General features: G+C 35.6%; 1 protein-coding gene across 1 annotated transcript; it reads left to right on the forward strand.

Moving 5' to 3' along the window:
* Nucleotides 1-4,414: 4,414 nt before the first annotated feature.
* LOC110869076 lies at nucleotides 4,415-10,919 on the forward strand. Its single transcript, XM_022118371.2, has 8 exons — nucleotides 4,415-4,716; nucleotides 4,862-8,063; nucleotides 8,139-8,297; nucleotides 8,384-8,563; nucleotides 8,681-8,875; nucleotides 9,004-9,102; nucleotides 9,198-9,809; nucleotides 10,335-10,919. Exons 2-8 carry the CDS (start codon nucleotides 4,881-4,883, stop codon nucleotides 10,692-10,694), a joined length of 4,788 nt encoding a protein of 1,595 aa, XP_021974063.1. The 5' UTR covers nucleotides 4,415-4,716; nucleotides 4,862-4,880; the 3' UTR covers nucleotides 10,695-10,919.
* The last annotated feature ends 6,419 nt before the right edge of the window (nucleotides 10,920-17,338 follow it).

Raw genomic sequence — 17,338 nt, forward strand, 5'->3', positions numbered from 1 at the left:
AGTGGATTCATAAGTGGAAAGGTTCTAACAAATGGAAAAAAAACCATTTGTGTTATTTTGTTTGCGGCTTTGTGGATTATTTGGAAATCAAGAAATGAGAGGATATTCGACGGGAGGAAGGTGCGGGTGGATCATATTGTCGATAGAATTAAAGAGGAGTTTTTCATGTGGTTAAAGTGTAGATCCACATATGCAAGTTTTGATTGGGAGAGATGATGAGATTTTAATATTAGAGTTATAATTATGCAATTTTTAGTTTTTTTAGGATTCTTAGCTTTCTATTGGCTATTTTATTTGATTTTGAGATTTTAATATTAGAGATATAATTATGTAATTTTTAGTTTTTTTTGGGATTCTGAGCAACCTGTTAACTCCTATGTTCTGTTTTATTTGTTTTTTTTTTTAATAAAATAGTAGTGGTTTGAAAAAAAATTGTATAAACCGGATTATTTTAGTGGGCACGCAAAAGGGATACGATACGAATAAGGCGGAGAAAACTCCGGTTCACATTAACGATGAAGACGCGGAAACAATTGCGTTCAGAATGACGTCATCACATGGTTGGATGACAGCTGCTCCTTCACGTTTTGTTTGGGTGCATTGCACCCCACCGTAAATCCCTTATACTCTTTTGACTTTGACTACTTTTATATCCTAATTTCCTGTCTGTGCCTAACCCAAAATATTATTTTTAAACATGATATTTAGTGCTTGATTTGTTTTATTAATTATATTAAAATTAAAATATATAAATCTTTTTAGATTAGATTACTGGTGTATTCATTGTGTCACAAAAATGTAGAAAAAAATAAAATAAATTAATAAAAGTATACAGTTGAAGTACTTCCTATCCTATATTTATATATAAGATAAGATTAAGTTACAGATTTTTCTAGGCTGTAAAATACATGTTTTATAATATGTTGCTTGCAATATGCTCCTTCTTATCCTAATTTAATGCTTGCAGCTGTCTCAAATATTTAACAACTACTTGTTCTTTTAGTTAAAAAGGAAAAAAGTGTTTATGAAGCAACTAAATATTTATTATTCATAAAAAATAATAAATACAACATTTATTTTTATTTTATATAATATGTTTATTATGTTTTTAGTGAATAAATTATTTATAAGATAATTACGTATATTACATGCATTCTTTATTGTATGATATAATCTTAAAGTTTATCTTAATCGTTGGATGAATTGCCCAAATCAATTCTTACATTTAGCACGCAAAAAGGTACATTTTTATCTGTGTGCGCTTCCTTGCGCGTATAAGGTATCCTTTTCAAAACCACATAATATTCCATGTGCTTAAGAAAATCATTCTAATACCCTTATCTATTATTAAAAATAAAATAAAAATGTATAATCATTGAAGCTTAGTTGATTTATCTTTTTAATTAACTGATTTCCCTCATTTCCCCCTTCTCACTCTTACCTTATTAAGTTTCATACACATGGGTATACCATAAAAGTATAATGAACCTACACATATACAATTATACATTTATACATTATATATAAATATATATGTAAGTTTTCACATATTAATTCAAGTATACAAACACCCATGTTAGAACATACAAACACTCAAATAGTGTTCTTGTAAATCAAATGCTTTAACTAGAAAGGTGACCATTTAATGATAGTTAATACTAGTTAAAAGCTTACCCCAAACCACAAGGTGACCATTTAATGATAGTTAATACTAGTTAAAAGCTTATCCAAAACCACAGTTAAAAGCTTATCCAAAATCACAACACGTTTGACACAAGTCATATCAAGAAACTAAGGGCTAGGGTTGAGGTCACTTAAAAGACATGAACATAAACTTGTTGCTTAAGTGGTGGTGGCGATACAAACATGAAGATGAAACACTCTGGGGGAGAACCATTACAACAATACATTTATGGTTACATTCAACATCATATCTACCGGTGAAAGAGGGCATCTCGGAACATGGGACAATATTGTTAGAATGGGAAAGGAGCTTGAGAAATACGATTTAGCGATAGAAAATATGATAAAAGGAGATGTCAGGGATGGGAAAATGGTCAGATTATGGCTGGATTGGTGGAACGGAGAGGGTCCGCTAAAAAATAGGTTCCCGGAGCTATTCGGCTTGGAAAGAAATAAATGTATAACTGTAGAAGAACGTATGACAGGTTGGGAATGGAGGAGCAATCCGAGCACTAACAATCAAAGGGAGCAACTGCAACAGCTTTTGAGCATTATTCAGACCGCTGATTTTGGTGGTCGGGCAGATAAATGGAGTTGGGCAGCAGCAAAAGACAGTACATTTTCGGTAGCATCATCTCGAGCGCTACTAAACAGATACGCTATCCCGTTGTATCCACTTGTATGAGTCAAATTGGTTCCAAAAAAGGTTAACATATTCGCGTGGCGAGCAGTTCAGGATCGGTTAGCAACTATGAAAGGGTTAAAGAAAAAGGGAATTTTATCGGGCACATCGATATGTAAACTGTGTAATGATGAAGAAGAGGACGTCGATCATCTTTTTACAGGATGTTATGTGGTTGTACAAATATGGCAAAGGATAAGCACATGGTGTAGACTACAACAGATTCATGCGACTAGCACAAAGGACCTGTTGAACTTTCACAAGAACGACACGGTTAATAAGCATAATAAAAAATTTATACAAGTAATTTTTTTGACAACCTGTTGGGAGATTTTGAAAGCAAGGAACGAGCACATCTTCGGTGGGAAACGAATAAACTTAGAAGCAATCTTCGGGGAGACCCAAGCAATTTCCTTCATGTGGGTAAAATTTCGGCCGAAACGGATAAACACAGAATGGGAAAAATGGACGAGGTTTGAATTTGAGAGATAACTAATCAATATACTGTTTTGGATTGTATGTAGTTTTATTATGTTCTAGGCGATGATGTAAAGGTGGTTGGCTTAGTAGCTTACTAACCATTGTATTGTCCGAAAGTTTGGTGATGAATAAAATGTTGTTGTTTGCCGTTAAAAAAAAAAAAAAAAAAACTAAGGGCTAGAAATAAGTAGTGTTGTAAGAATCGGTAGGCGTTAGTCGGTCAGTGGGGTACCGATTAGCGGTTAATCAGAATTAGTCGAATCATTATTTTTATATGTATTTTTTTAGTTATATACACAAACATTTTTTATATGTAGTTTTTTAAGGTAGACATGTTTTAACCCCTCATTGACCCATTTTTTAAGTAATTGACGAGAATATATAACTTCGGGAGAAATTTGGCAGGGATCTGGGCAGAACAGGAACGTCATTGACCGCCTACTGATTAATTGGTGAATCTCCGATGAGTGATTAATCGTCGGAATTTTTACACCCATCAAATGACTAACAATGAGCATTCAGTTTTTCATCAACTTTACACTTCATTAAATTTCTAAAAATAAAAAATAAATATTTGAATTTAACAGTGATTCCTTATTTATATGAAAAATATCCTTTTTATGATTCCTTATTTATATAAAATTACCCTTTTTAAGAAAGATAATATATGATAAAAAATATAAAAATAATATTAACCGAATATAGATAAAGGGTTGAGATCCTGTACAAACACTGCTAATTATAAGAACCGTAAGAACATATCTGAACCATTGATAATTAAAATCAAGGGTTGATATCGATTATAAATAAAACCCTTATAATTAAAACTTACTACTAACAAATTATGGGTAATTTTGTAAAATTGCTAGTCATTTGACCATTTTCCATTAAATACAAATTCCACCAAGGTTTTTTGAACTAAAATAACTTTTATATACTTCATTATTTAAAAAAAAATATATACCGTAAAATCAAGTATTTTTTTATCTTTAATATGAGTACCATATTGCTATACCTCTTTTGTATTTATAAAAGTGATTTTTAAAAAAGTTAACAAAAGGTGTTTTATAATTGTGCTGATAACGTGCTGATTATGTGTTAATTACAAAATAATACAAACAAACATCAAAAGTAGATATAATCAGCACATCTAGTGTGCTGATAATGGAGAACGATTGAGGATGTTGTGCTAATGTCGTTTATGTTGATAATGAAGAACGATTGAGGACGATGTGCTGATAATGAAGAACAATTAAGGATGTTATGCTAATTATGTAGTGTTGTGCTGATTATATTTTTTGTAATTATTTTTAATTAGTTATAAATAAATATGGTCAAAAGGTCTAAATTACCCCTAAACTAATTTTTTATTAATGGACACTTGTCAATTATGTGTTAGTTCTTACGGTTCTTACAAACTTAAGTGTTTGTATTTGATCCCATTCCTATAGATGAATATAAAAGACCGATAAACATAAAGAATTCCAACAAAATAAAATAATAAATAACATTAAAAAAGAAGACCTATGAAAAAAACAGTTGGATATAATGATGCATCCGAGTTCGAATCATTGAGTGAGACGTGAACAAAGAGGCCCAAAAGGTTTTCTCTTTTTCTCCCCTGCGTGTTTCAGAAATTCTAGAGAGAGAATCTAGAGAGAGAGAGAGAGAGACAGATCTCCCGCCCCTATTTCCTCTTCGATTCACCTCCCTAAAACTTCTGCATTCTCGTAAACCCTAGCTTTCTGCTCATCATCAACCTCACTTTTGCCTCACTGCCGTTGTTCAACTCGATCTGGCAGATTCAGATTCGGTTTATGTTCGATCTGATTTCACGCATCTGGATCGCACCGAATCCGAATCTCTTTCCGGTACGTACGATTCGGATCCTTTAGATATCTATTGTAGTTTTGTAATTTGTTGTGATTGAATTTGTTAATTCTAGATGTGATCATATTTTAGTGTCGGTGATGCTTAATTGTGTGATTGTGTTAATTTTGTGATTTGAATTTGTAGAATTTGTGATTGTTTGGCAATGACGGCTGGTGGTGAGTGTGTGTGTAATGATGTAGTGCGTAAGGTAGAGATTGAGGATAAGTGTGGTGTTACTGTTGATGATAATGTCGGTGGTGATGGTAATAGTAATGGTAACGTGAATGGTTATGTCGGTGGTGATGTCAAGGATGATCCGGATGATTCGTCGTATGTGTTTGTTGGTGGTGGTGTTGAGGTGAGTTCTGGTGAGTTTGATTGTAAATCTGATTCGGTTGATGGAGTTGACCAGGTGAAGAAGGAAGAGTTTGGTGTGGAGAATGGGGGGATATATGTTGATCCGTTGGCGTTAGAGAGTAATGTGTCTGAGGTTGAAGATGTTGTTAAAGATGATGTGAGTCTCGAGAATGGATCTACTGTTGATCGTTCGGTGGTGGTAGAGAGTAATGCTATTGTTCAGGATGTGAATGGTGGTGTTGATAAGATCTCAGGGGAAGATCAGGCGGTTGTTAAGAGTACTGAAGAAGAGGATGATAGTAACGGGATTGAAAACGTTGAAACCAAAATGGACGGTGTTGGTTCTGGGTTTACTTTTGATGTAGAGTCTACTCCGAACACGATAGAGAGTTCTCATGTTACAGTCGCTGAGTCGGATTCCACTGTTCATCCATCCGATGTGACGATCACTCAGCCATTGACTACACCTGATGTAATCAACATAACAGACGAGTCATTATCTACCCCCAATACAACTAGCAGTACAAATGGTGTAGTGATGGTTAATGACGGGCCGGAGTGTATTAGTAATTTAACCGATAAGGCAGATGATGGGTCTGTCAAACCGGCCGAAGATTTGGAATCCCAAGTAACAGCTGATGCATCAGAGTATACTGTAAGTCCAACCGAGGAACAAGAAGGTCAAGTAACAGTTGATGAATTTGTTAAACCGGCCGAAGATTTGGAATCCGAAGTAACAGCTGATGCATCAGAATCTACTGTAAGACCAACCGAGGAACAAGAAGGTCAAGTAACAGTTGATGAGTCTGGTAAACCAGCTGAGGATTTGGAATGCCAAGTTTCAGCCAATGGGTCAGAATCTAATGCAAGTCCCACAGAAGAACAAGAAGGTCAAATAACAGTCAATGAGTCCGGTAAGCCATCTGAGGATTTGGAATGCCAAGTTTCAGCTGACCGGTCAGAATCTAATGCAAGTCCAACAGAAGATCAAGAAGGTCAAGTAACAGTCAATGAGTCTGGTAAGCCATCTGAGGATTTGGAATACCAAGTTTCAGTTGACCGGTCAGAATCTTTTGTAAGTCCAACGGAGGAACAAGAAGGTCAACAAACAGTTGATGAGTCTGGTAGGCCATCTGAAGCTTTGGCTAGTCATGTTACAGCAGACGAGCCAGAATCTTTTGAAAGACTAAAAAAGGAACGAGAAGGTGAAGTGTCAGTTGACGGGTCAGATTCCATTGGCAACTTAGTTGACAACCAAGAATGTTCAGCATCGGTTGAGTCAGAACCTAGTGGTGGTCATACCGAGGAAGTAGATGGAAAGTCAGAAGAGCATCAAGAGGTTTTAGTTATCACCTCAGAGATCAATGTAGAAGCTGAGCCAAATTATGTCGGTGGTGGGTTAAAGACTGAGCATCAAAGTGTGACGGTGTCCGTTCCTTGCCAATTTGACAACAATAAAACTGAAGTGACAGACATTGGATTAAGCACAGAATCGGAAGAGAATCCAGCCTCGGGACTTTTGCTGTCTGAGAACACTGATGCCCCAGCCAATGGGCAAGCTGAAAAGTTTAATGGAGTTTCTGAAACCGAGGCTGATATAAGCGTACCATTAATGGTTAATGCCAAGAAGGAAAAATCAGAAGAGAAGCATGAGAAGCAAATGGAGGAAAGCTCAGAAACACCGCTTGAAGTTACAGAATCTGTAGAAATTGAGGCGATTTCTGAAGACAAGAAGGAGCATGTCAAAGAAGAAGATGAGATTCGGGAATCTCAGATAGTGGCTCCAGATATTGTTGAAGATGATTTGAACTTGGAGGATAACACAACCGAATCTGCCAATGATGCTGAAGAAACTAACAAGGAGTCCATTATTCATGTGAGCACAGCTTTACATTATGAAGTCAGCAATTCTATTGATAAACCTCAAGAAGGCTTCCAACCGGATGGAAGTTCTGAAAATATTGAAACTGTTGATCTTGTGATATCCGAACACAATAACAGGGAGTTGCTTGTTGTTAAGGACAGTGATTCACTCTCTACTCCTGATGAATTGACAGTAGTAGAGCATGTTAAAGTAGAAGATGAGATCCGGGAATCTCATATAGCGGCTACAGACATCTCTGAAGATGATTTGAATTTGGAAAATAACACAACAGAATCTGCTAACGAGCCTGAAGTAACATTGGAAACAGAAACTAACGTCGAGTCCATTATTCATGAGAATACAGCTTCACAATATGAAGTTAGCGATTCAATCGATAAACCTCAAGAAGGCTTCCAACCGGAGGGTAGTTCTGGAAATATTGAAACTGTTGATCTCGTGATATCTGAATGCAATAACAGTGAGTTGCTAGTTAAGGACAACGGTTCACTCTCTACTACTGTAGATTATGTACCTCATGTGGTTACAAAGGATAGATCTTCTGAAGGTATGGATTGTGGAACTGGGGTCGAAAATGTCGATGCATCTGATTTTGAAGTAAAAGGAGCTGAAGTTAAGGATGCACCTGATGAATCTGTACCTCATCTGGTTACAGAGAACATGTCAGCTGAAGGTACGGATTCTGGAACAGGGGTCGAAAATATCGATTCCCCTGATGCTGAAGAAAAAGAAAACGAAGTTAACAATGTCCCAGTTGGAGGTCATTCCACATTAAGTTTCTCCGACACAATTGTGAACAGTGGAGCTGTGATTGAGTTCGGCTCAATTGGGCGTCACGAGACAACTCATAACACACAGAATGAAGAAGCCGAAGACATTGACGCCATTCAAAGTGACGAGATTCCTACTTCATCCGTAGAGGGTTCTGTTATCGATGCCATTGATGTACAGAATGAAGTAGATGAGGTTTTACCATATAACTTCTTGATAAAGATACCTAGATGCGAGGATGAAAACCTTCGGGACCAGATTAGAAGTGCACAGTTGCTAGTTGAAGAGAAGACACGTGTTAGAGACGCAATCCGAGTGGAGATCCAACAAAAAAGGGTAAGAAAATTTTAAATTGTTGGTTTCCCATTTTCGATATAAATTTAGAAATTTGAGTAATGTTTTTTTCTACAGGCAAGTTTGAAAGCTCATAATGAGGCATATAATGCAGCAAAAACGGAGGAAACCGCAGCAAGGCGATTAGTTAGATTAAAGCGACAGGAAATAGACGCGGTCCAGGTTGTTATCAACAGGTTAAAAAATGCAATGTCGGTTGAAGATATTGATGGCAGGGTATGAATTATGATTCACTCCTTTCTCTTTTCAACATATAAGCTGGCATTTTTTGATCATGCCTTGCGTGTATGTTTTTGAAGCAGATATTAAATATGGAGCGGATGATACAGCATGAAACATTGCTTTTAAAAGATGAAAAACAGTTCATTCGTGAGATTAAGCAGCTTAAGACTCTACGCGAACAGTTAGCGTCTAATATGGGAAGCCCAGAAGAAATACGACAGGCTATAGACCAGAAAGATCAAAATGAGGAACGCATGAAGGTAGGAGCATTCAGTTTTAGATGAAAACCCCTTCCTATAAGTTACCAAATACCAAATACTGTTTTTGTTTTTCTTATACTTCTTAATTCATCTTAATATTACTATTATTATATATAGACTTTGAGAAAGGAACTGGAATCGTTAAAAGATAAGGCTTCAAAAGCTGAAGCTGCTGTCCGAACAGCTGGGAAAACATACAATGAGGAAAGTAGAATGGAAAGAGAACTCCAAGCTCGGTTCAGAGCTGCAGATGATGTTCGCCAAAATGCGTATGCTCAGTTAAACAGTTTGAGAAAACTATCATATGACAAGGTATGTTTTCAATTTTTGCATCATATAGATACATGAGTGAATAGGCATAATTGTTATAATAACTTGCAATTCATGAGTGAATATGCATAATTGTTATAATAAATAATTCTGGCTACTTGTATGTACAGAACAAAAATTTCCGCCAGTTCAAGGAAGATTTAATGGCAGCAAGGGATTTTGCATCACATGGAAATAAAGATGCACTTCATCGTTTGTGCGCAAATCAGGTTATTATTTAAGTAATTTATTTTGTTACATACGCTTGTAATTACATGGAATCGGGTATTTTTTAATGCTGTGATTAACACGCCACTCGTTGTAGGTGGAGACGTTTATGGAACAATGGAACAACAATGATGAGTTCAGGAAAGAGTATGTCAGCAGGTGCAATGTAAATGCAAGCAGGCGACAACGGACACTGGATGGCGGGCCACTCGTTCCTGATGACGTGGCGCCTGTACTGCCCGGTAATGTGAATGAGAAAGTTGATAACAGTGCAGTTTCTGTTTCTATTCCCGGTGAAGTGAAATCTGTGTCAGTTGTTTCATCTACTGAAAAGAAGCACGCAGATAGTAGTAGTAATACTAGTAATAGATCTATTGAGAATGTATCGGGTCAAAAACACCAGACATTGAAAACCAAGGGTGCTGCAAAACCGACGAGTGTGAAAAGTGATGACGTGGCAGTTGTTACCGAGTTGGCGATCGACAATAAAAAGGAGGAAGAGAATACGCCGACAAAAGAGGAGACTGAGTTGGCTAAAAAGGCTGAGGAACTGAGGAAAGAAGAGATTGCCGCCAAGTTGAAAGAGCAACGCCGCCTGGAGGAAAAGGCTAAGGCACTCGAGGCACTCGAGAGGAAGAAACGAAACGCTGAAAAGGCCCAAATCAGAGCGGAGCTGCGGGCCCGCAGGGAAGCTGAGCAAAAAGAAAAGGTATGTTTCAACCATTATTTGTTTTTTTCTGTTTACTCGATATACCTAATACAAGTAAGATAATAGTAATTTAATTAATAACTAGTGGGTTACCACCCGCGCATCGCAGCAGGTTCGGAACATAGATAAGAATAAGCAAATTATGAGAGTTAAAGTTGTTTGATGTTTTAGTTAAGGGGCTAAACATGCCAATATTAGAGTTGAGGGGCTAAAGTTGTTTATTATTAAAGTTGAAGGGCTAAACATGTCATTTATAAAGTTGAGGGGCTAACACGTCATTAATAAAGTTGAGAGGCTAAACATGTCATTATTAAAGTTGAGGGGCTAAAGTTGTTTATTATTAAATGCTAAACATGTCATTTTTAAAGTTCAGGGGCTAAACATGTTATTACCAAAGTTAAGGGGCTAAACATGTCATTAATAAAGTTGAGGGGCTAAAGTTGGTTAATCTCAAAGTTGAGGGGCCAAAGTTGGTTGATGGGACAAATAGCATATTTATAATATATATAATGTGAGTTTGTGCAGGAGAGGGAGAAGAGACTGAGAAAGAAGGAAAAGAAGAAGACAGGCGGCGGAGATGAAGGCGTAAACAGAGAAGAAGCGGTGGTGGCAAGCTCAGAGAGTGCAAACGAGGCGGCGACTAAAGATACCGAAATCGTTTCGAAGGAGAAGAGTAAGAAAAAAACAGCACCACCACCACCACCACATGTCATAAAGCAGCAGCAGCAGTTGAAACCGAAGCCCATCCCGCCACCACTCGTGAACCGAAACCGGAAGCGGTGGCAACAATGGGGGAAATGGGCTCTTGCTGTTGCTGCTATCTTTTTCTTGTTTATGTTGGGTAACACCAGTTACATTAGGCTTAAGTTTAATGGCCTCATCTGATTGGTTTATCTGCAGATTATTGGATTGAGTTTTGGGTTTTAAAAACATCTATAGAGTGATTGATAGATAGATACATACATATATATATATGCGTTAAAGAGTTTGTAATAAGTTTGGGCGTTTGTTTGTTTTTTTATAGTTTTCGAGTATATTTATAAATTCTTAGTTGGAACTTACAGGTGAAGAACCTTTTTCGTATAATATAAATTTATTAATAAGCCTGCATTACTTATTATTCATGTTTTTATTCATGTGCTATTTGATTTGGTCTTCTTAACTAACAAAACCGTCCAAACCGAAGCAAGTTTTTCGACGGTTTTAAAATTATTCAGCTTGGTTTTGGCATTTTGATGGTCCGGCTGGCTGGCAGCTTGGAACTGGAGCTGGCCATCACTGAAGGGGTATGGTTATCTATATGTAATATATTTATAAAACATCTCTTTATCATGTTAGAAACTTTGTTACAAACTAATGATTTTGATAAAAGAAAGTTAAATAACCTTTTCAAAGCGTTAACACTGTTACGGCTTTGGTTTTCATTTATCAAAGTCATGGTTAGTGGCTTGATTCATAATTTTCATCAAAACTGACATCTCTACACGTTACAATCAAGTATATTGTCTAAGCTTAATCTTAATTCGATCCTAAAGTTTGAAGCAAAAATTCTCGAGTACTTGTCGATTCTGTTTTTGAAGATATTCAAGCTACAACCCAACTTGATGAATACATCACTCGCCTTGCCTCGACTTAGTTTATTAGTTGACTCAATACTTTCGATATTAGCTTGACATACTCGATCTTAAAGTGAAAGTGTATGGGTGATTTATATACATAAACACATAAAGCGTAAAGTTGTAAAATTATAAAAATATACCTTTCTTATAGTTTATTAATTTTCACTCATGATCGATAATAGTAGTAGTTCATGATAAATTTGGCGAGGTGTAAATGATGTATAAGGCGTCATTTATTATTGTAAATTATCAAGTCAACACGATACTTCCTCCTCCTGTCTCTTTTAAATCTGGCTCTACCGATCGACCTCTACAACTACCTCCAACTAGACGCTAGAGATGGACAAACAGAAACATTCGTAGTGAGTATTCATGTGCAAGACTTGGTATAAGATTAATTTAACACTTTTACAATTTTGAAATGAGTATTATGTGACACACCAAATTACTCAAAATCGACCCATTATCACCCCTAATCAAAGCCACTATGGCCTTTGTTTCTTGATTTTCTTCTCTCAACAGTGATCAAAACCCAACCACTAGCCCTAATCAAAATCCAAATCTAAATCGATATGGGTGTTAATGTGTTATGTTGTAACACCCCAAAATTTGATATAGTTATAATAACATTTAAGTGAAATATGTTTGGATGGACTTAATATATAAAATAAAATACCATTTTAAATTATTGAGTTTTGCGGTAAAATATTGTTATACCAAGTTAAACTATGTTCATTGATATTTATTTGAAGACTTAGAATTTAGTGCCCTAGTATGAAACTCAAGTGTTGACAGGCTATTATTTACTATTTTCACTAGAGGAGTTCTCTCTATTCCTCTTGGTAGGTACCTCAAGCCCCTAGGTTCATTTTAAAATCACTAAAATTGATGTTTTAACATTTTCTAAGTGATTAAATTAGTTTACTAACAAGAAAAGTGACTGTACTAACGGTTTGGGTCGAAATTTATACTCAAATCGGTAACGATGAATCAATTTTGAACTAAATTGCAAAATCATATAAAGTTAATCATAACATGTAGGTTGAGATATTCTTTATTAGAAGTGTATCATGTTAAAAATATAGGGTAAAGTTCTTGTACAAATAATCTTAACATACTAAACATACAAATTGAAGGAAAACTCAAAAAGACAAGGTGGCATTTTTGTAATTATCAATAACTATCAAAGTTACTCTACAAATATACCTAAAAAAACCTAACCACTCCCCCCACCCCCCAAAAAAACCTAAACCCCCCACCCCCCCCCAAAACCGTAAAAAAAACCTAACCCCCCCCCCACACCCCCAAAAACCTAAAAAAACCTAACCCCCCCCCCTCCCCCCACCCAAGCTAAAATGCTAAAAACTAAACCCCCCAAAAAACCTAAAAAAATCTAAAAAAATAAAAAAACACACAAATTATTTTATTTTTTAACATTTTTTATTAAAAAATCGCTACTTTTAGTAGCAGCCATATATATATATATATATATATATATATATATATATATATATATATATATATATATATATATATATATATATATATATATATATATATAGGGGGCTGCTAGAATGAGAACCACCCCGAGTTGTAAGAACCGCAAGAACTACACCCCACGGAGCGCCGTTCGCCGCGATTTTTTTTTACAAGTAGATGTGTGCATTATAAACACGGCCGTAAAAAATCACGGCGAACGGCGCTCCGTGGGGTGTACTTTTTTACACCTCAAGTTTGGTGTTTTTTAATTTTTTTTCTTTTTTCTTTTTTTTTTCACCAAACTTGAGGTGTAAAAAAGTACACCCCACGGAGCGCCGTTCGCCGTGATTTTTTACGGCCGTGTTTATAATGCACACATCTACTTGTAAAAAAAAAATCGCGGCGAACGGCGCTCTGTGGGGTGTAGTTCTCGCGGTTCTTACAACTCGAGGTGGTTCTCATTCTAGCGGCTCCCTATATATATATATATATATATATATATATATATATATATATATATATATATATATATATATATGTATTTTGCTAACGAAATGTAGCGATTTTTTAATAAAAATGTTAAAAAAAAATTTGTGTTTTTTTAGGTATTTTTTGTTGTAACTTTGATAGTTGGTGGTAATTACAAAAATGCCACCTTGTCTTTTTGGGTTTTCCTTCAATTTGTATGTTTAGTATGTTAAGATTATTTGTATTTGATCTTTTGCCTAAAAATATAACATAATCTTTTCATCTCAATGACTAAATGTATGTTTTGGTTTTTATTTATTTTGTGATTATTTGTGAAGTACAAAATAAAATACAAGTTATTATGGGCTGGATGTCATTGGGCTTGTAGGAGTTCAGGAGATAGCTTGTAGTTGGGCTTAGGAGCTAGGTTGGAGCTATTACGCGTAGCTGTCGAGTTTGTGTGGGCCGGCCTAAAAGCCTTGGCCTTTATTCCATATATAAGAGAACTAGTATTAAGCCCATGTGTTGAGCGGTTGTCATCAAACTGTGTTAAGTAGTAGTAATATTATACCATTGTCAGCGGCCACCAACACCGGAAAAGCTCGTAAAAACAAAATAAATAAAAACGGGAAAAAACAACGCCGAGCGAAAAGCAGACATAAAATCTTTGAATCACGCACACTCGTTGCTGAGAAATTAAACCGAAACGTAAAACATAGAAAAAAATAACTAAGTCCATCCAGGACTTGTCAAACGCAAAAAAATAGATATGACGCGATGGGCCAGTCAAACGGGAAAAAATATACGAAAAAATGTTGAACCCCACACGGACGTTGCGGTGCGTTAACTCACAAAATTTAGAATGAAACGAAAAACTTGAGAAAGATGAAAAGCATGGTGGACCAAAATTGAAAATGAAAATGAGTTGGGATTAAATTGCAAAAGATGAAAAACTTTAAGTTACAAGTAAAAAAAAAGGGTCTAAATTTCATAATTGAAGTTATTTATTAATTTTAGATAAAGATAAGGAAAACACACCTGTGTGGATCTAACAGGGGTTTCCCCGCTTGTGGGTTTAGGGAGTAGTGTTTCACAGTGGGTCAGGCTGCTTTAAAGGTTGCTTCGGGTAAAGTGATCAAGCATGAGAAAGCGTGCCTTGACAACCAACACGTTTTTATCCCATTTGCTTTTGATACTTTTGGTTTTCTGGCGTCAGAGGCTGTGGACCTACTTAGTCGAGTTCAAAGGGTCATGCATAGTAATGTTATAACCACGAGATCTATGGACGTAGTTTTTAAAAGGCTTAGTTTTGCTATTAAAAAAGGGGTAGTGGCGCAGCTTGTTACCCGTTTACCAACTATCTCGATGTAAATTATTGCTGATAATAAATATTTTATTTAATAATAGTAAAGTAATAATAATATTGTTTTTGAAAATAAAATTTATGAGGTTGGAGGAGAGAATGCCATGTGGCATTATTTGGAGTCTTTTATTATAAGTTAGATCTGAGGCTTCCGGAAGTTCAGATCATTCATTCTGCTTCTCTCTCTTCATTATAAAGCGATTAGGGTATGCCCATCTTGTAAATCATAGATTCGTCTTGAATTTGTGAGTGTTAGTGAGTGCAGGGGCGGATCTATGCCACTTTTGTGGGTTCCTAGGAAGAGAGGAACCCATTTGGTTTTAAAAAATTGGGAAAAATTAGTGAGAACCTCGTATGATTTGGAAAAAAATAGTAAGAATTAATGAGAAGGAGTAGGATCAAATACAAATCACATTTTGCATACAAACTGTAAGAACCATTTAAAAAGTGTCACGTGGCATCCAACCAATTATAGAAAAATGATAGAATATATCCTAAATAATATCAATTATATTGAATTCCCTATAAAATATGCTAACAAGCACTTTGTTCTTTATTCGGATCTTCCTTTTGTTTTCAATGTGTTGATTAAGAAAAGTGCTGATATCATCCAAATATGTGCTAAAATCAATTATCTTGATTAATTTTCATGTGCTAATATAATTTAAATGTGCTACTTTTATGTATGTATTGTTTTGGTATGTGCTAATTTAACTTTTTTGTAAGTGCTAGGATCTGTTCTTACGGTTTGTAGGATAAATATAGTTTGTACCGGAACCAACCCCTGAGTGAGAATATACTAAAAGGAACCGAGTGAAAAAAGTTCTTAGATCCGCCACTGAGTGAGGGAGTCTGTTAATCGTTGATAAGATTATCGTGTTGATAATCTTTGTGAGTTGTTTTAGAGATTTCAATGTTGAGTTATATCTTTTCATATCTTATCAAGGATTAATAATATTCAAGGTTTGGGTATTTAGTTGTTCTTGATTGATCTATGAATAGATTCACGTTTTATAACATGGTATCAGAGCAATAGATTGCCTTTGGGATGAATTTATGTTTCTAGGATTTGATTCGGTTCCGCTGGTTAGATCTATGGTAGATCGAAGAAGTCATGGTAGTGTTTCATATCTGCCGACTTCGGATCTCAGAGATCTGTGCATCTTGGAGTTCGTGTGGATCTTGGTGAACGAAACCCTTTCTTTAGGATTTGTGATCTTTGGAAGCTGTTCTTTATCTTCCTGCTCTTATAACCCTCAGTGAAGGTCACAAGACAAGTACCTGAAGGGAGTTAAACGCTTTGGTGAGATTGTTTCATGCTTTTTCTATTTTTACATTTCTATCACATGTTCTTTTTGTGTCTAGGCATATATTGGCCGGTTTAGGGGCCGACGGTTGATTACAAGGAGAGCCACACCCTGTTTACTATGTGCATTGATCTAGCTTGTGTCTATTCTTTATTGGTCATGCATTAATCTATTTTATTTCCTATTGGTTACTCTCCTTTAGTCAGTGTGTTTTTAGGATTAGAAGTCTTCCACAGTAAGGCCTGCGGAGGCACCCTTGAGTGACGAACCTCTGATCGAGTCCCTATTGTGGTTTTGCCACAGTGTGTGACTGTTGTTTGTTGGTTAGTGGTTTTGGTTCTTATTGTGTTCTATATTTGTGTTGTGTGCAATCTGTTCTTAATTGTTTATTTGGTGTATCTTATACTTATTCTGAGAATCTGTTGATTATGTGTATCCGTTAAAATGGTTGATGGTGTTGCTGGTCCATCTAATCCTCCTGAGACTTTGGTCAGTAAGCTAGATGCTAGTGACCCATTGTATTTGCATGCTTCTGATTCTAGTAATCTCACAATTGTGTCTGTAAAACTTAAAGGATCAGAAATTATAGTGTATGGGCTAACTCTATCATTCTTGCATTTCAAGTGAAAAATAAATCAGGTTTTATAGATAATATATGTGTTTTTTAACGATACTATATGTGTTAAGTCAGGATACAATGATGTTCTTCCTAGGCAGTGGGATAAATGTAACTCTGTGTATCATACTTGGATATTGAATTCTATTAGTGAGGAACTTTACATGGGACATGTCTTTTCTAAACTTGCTTATGAGGTTTGGGAAGAGTTAAAAGAGACATATGACAAAGTTGATGGTTCTGTTGTGTTTAATCCGTATCAGAAGATTAATTTATTTAATCAAAGTTGTTTAATTGTGCCTGAATATTGTATAAGTTAGACATAATATGGAAACAGTTGGATCAGATTTTACAATTGCCTCCTTGTACATGTTGACTTCAAAAGACTTTAATAACTTTAATCAAATAATTAAACTTATGTAGTTTTTGGTGAGTTTGGATAATGTTTATCAGAATGTTAGGAATAACTTGTTCATTAAAGAAATTTTGCCTACCGTTAAAGAGGCATTTGCCATGGTTTCTAGGGAGGAATCCCATAGAAACTCTAGTAGTGATAAAAAAGGTCAAAGAGTTGGTTTTGCATCTAACATAAATTAAAATGAATTGAATAAAAGGAGTTACAAATCTTTAGATTGTACCAATTGTAATAAGACATGTCATTTTATAGATAAATGTTT

This window comes from Helianthus annuus, chromosome 12, assembly GCF_002127325.2.
Source record: "Helianthus annuus cultivar XRQ/B chromosome 12, HanXRQr2.0-SUNRISE, whole genome shotgun sequence".
Classification (NCBI taxonomy): domain Eukaryota; kingdom Viridiplantae; phylum Streptophyta; class Magnoliopsida; order Asterales; family Asteraceae; genus Helianthus; species Helianthus annuus.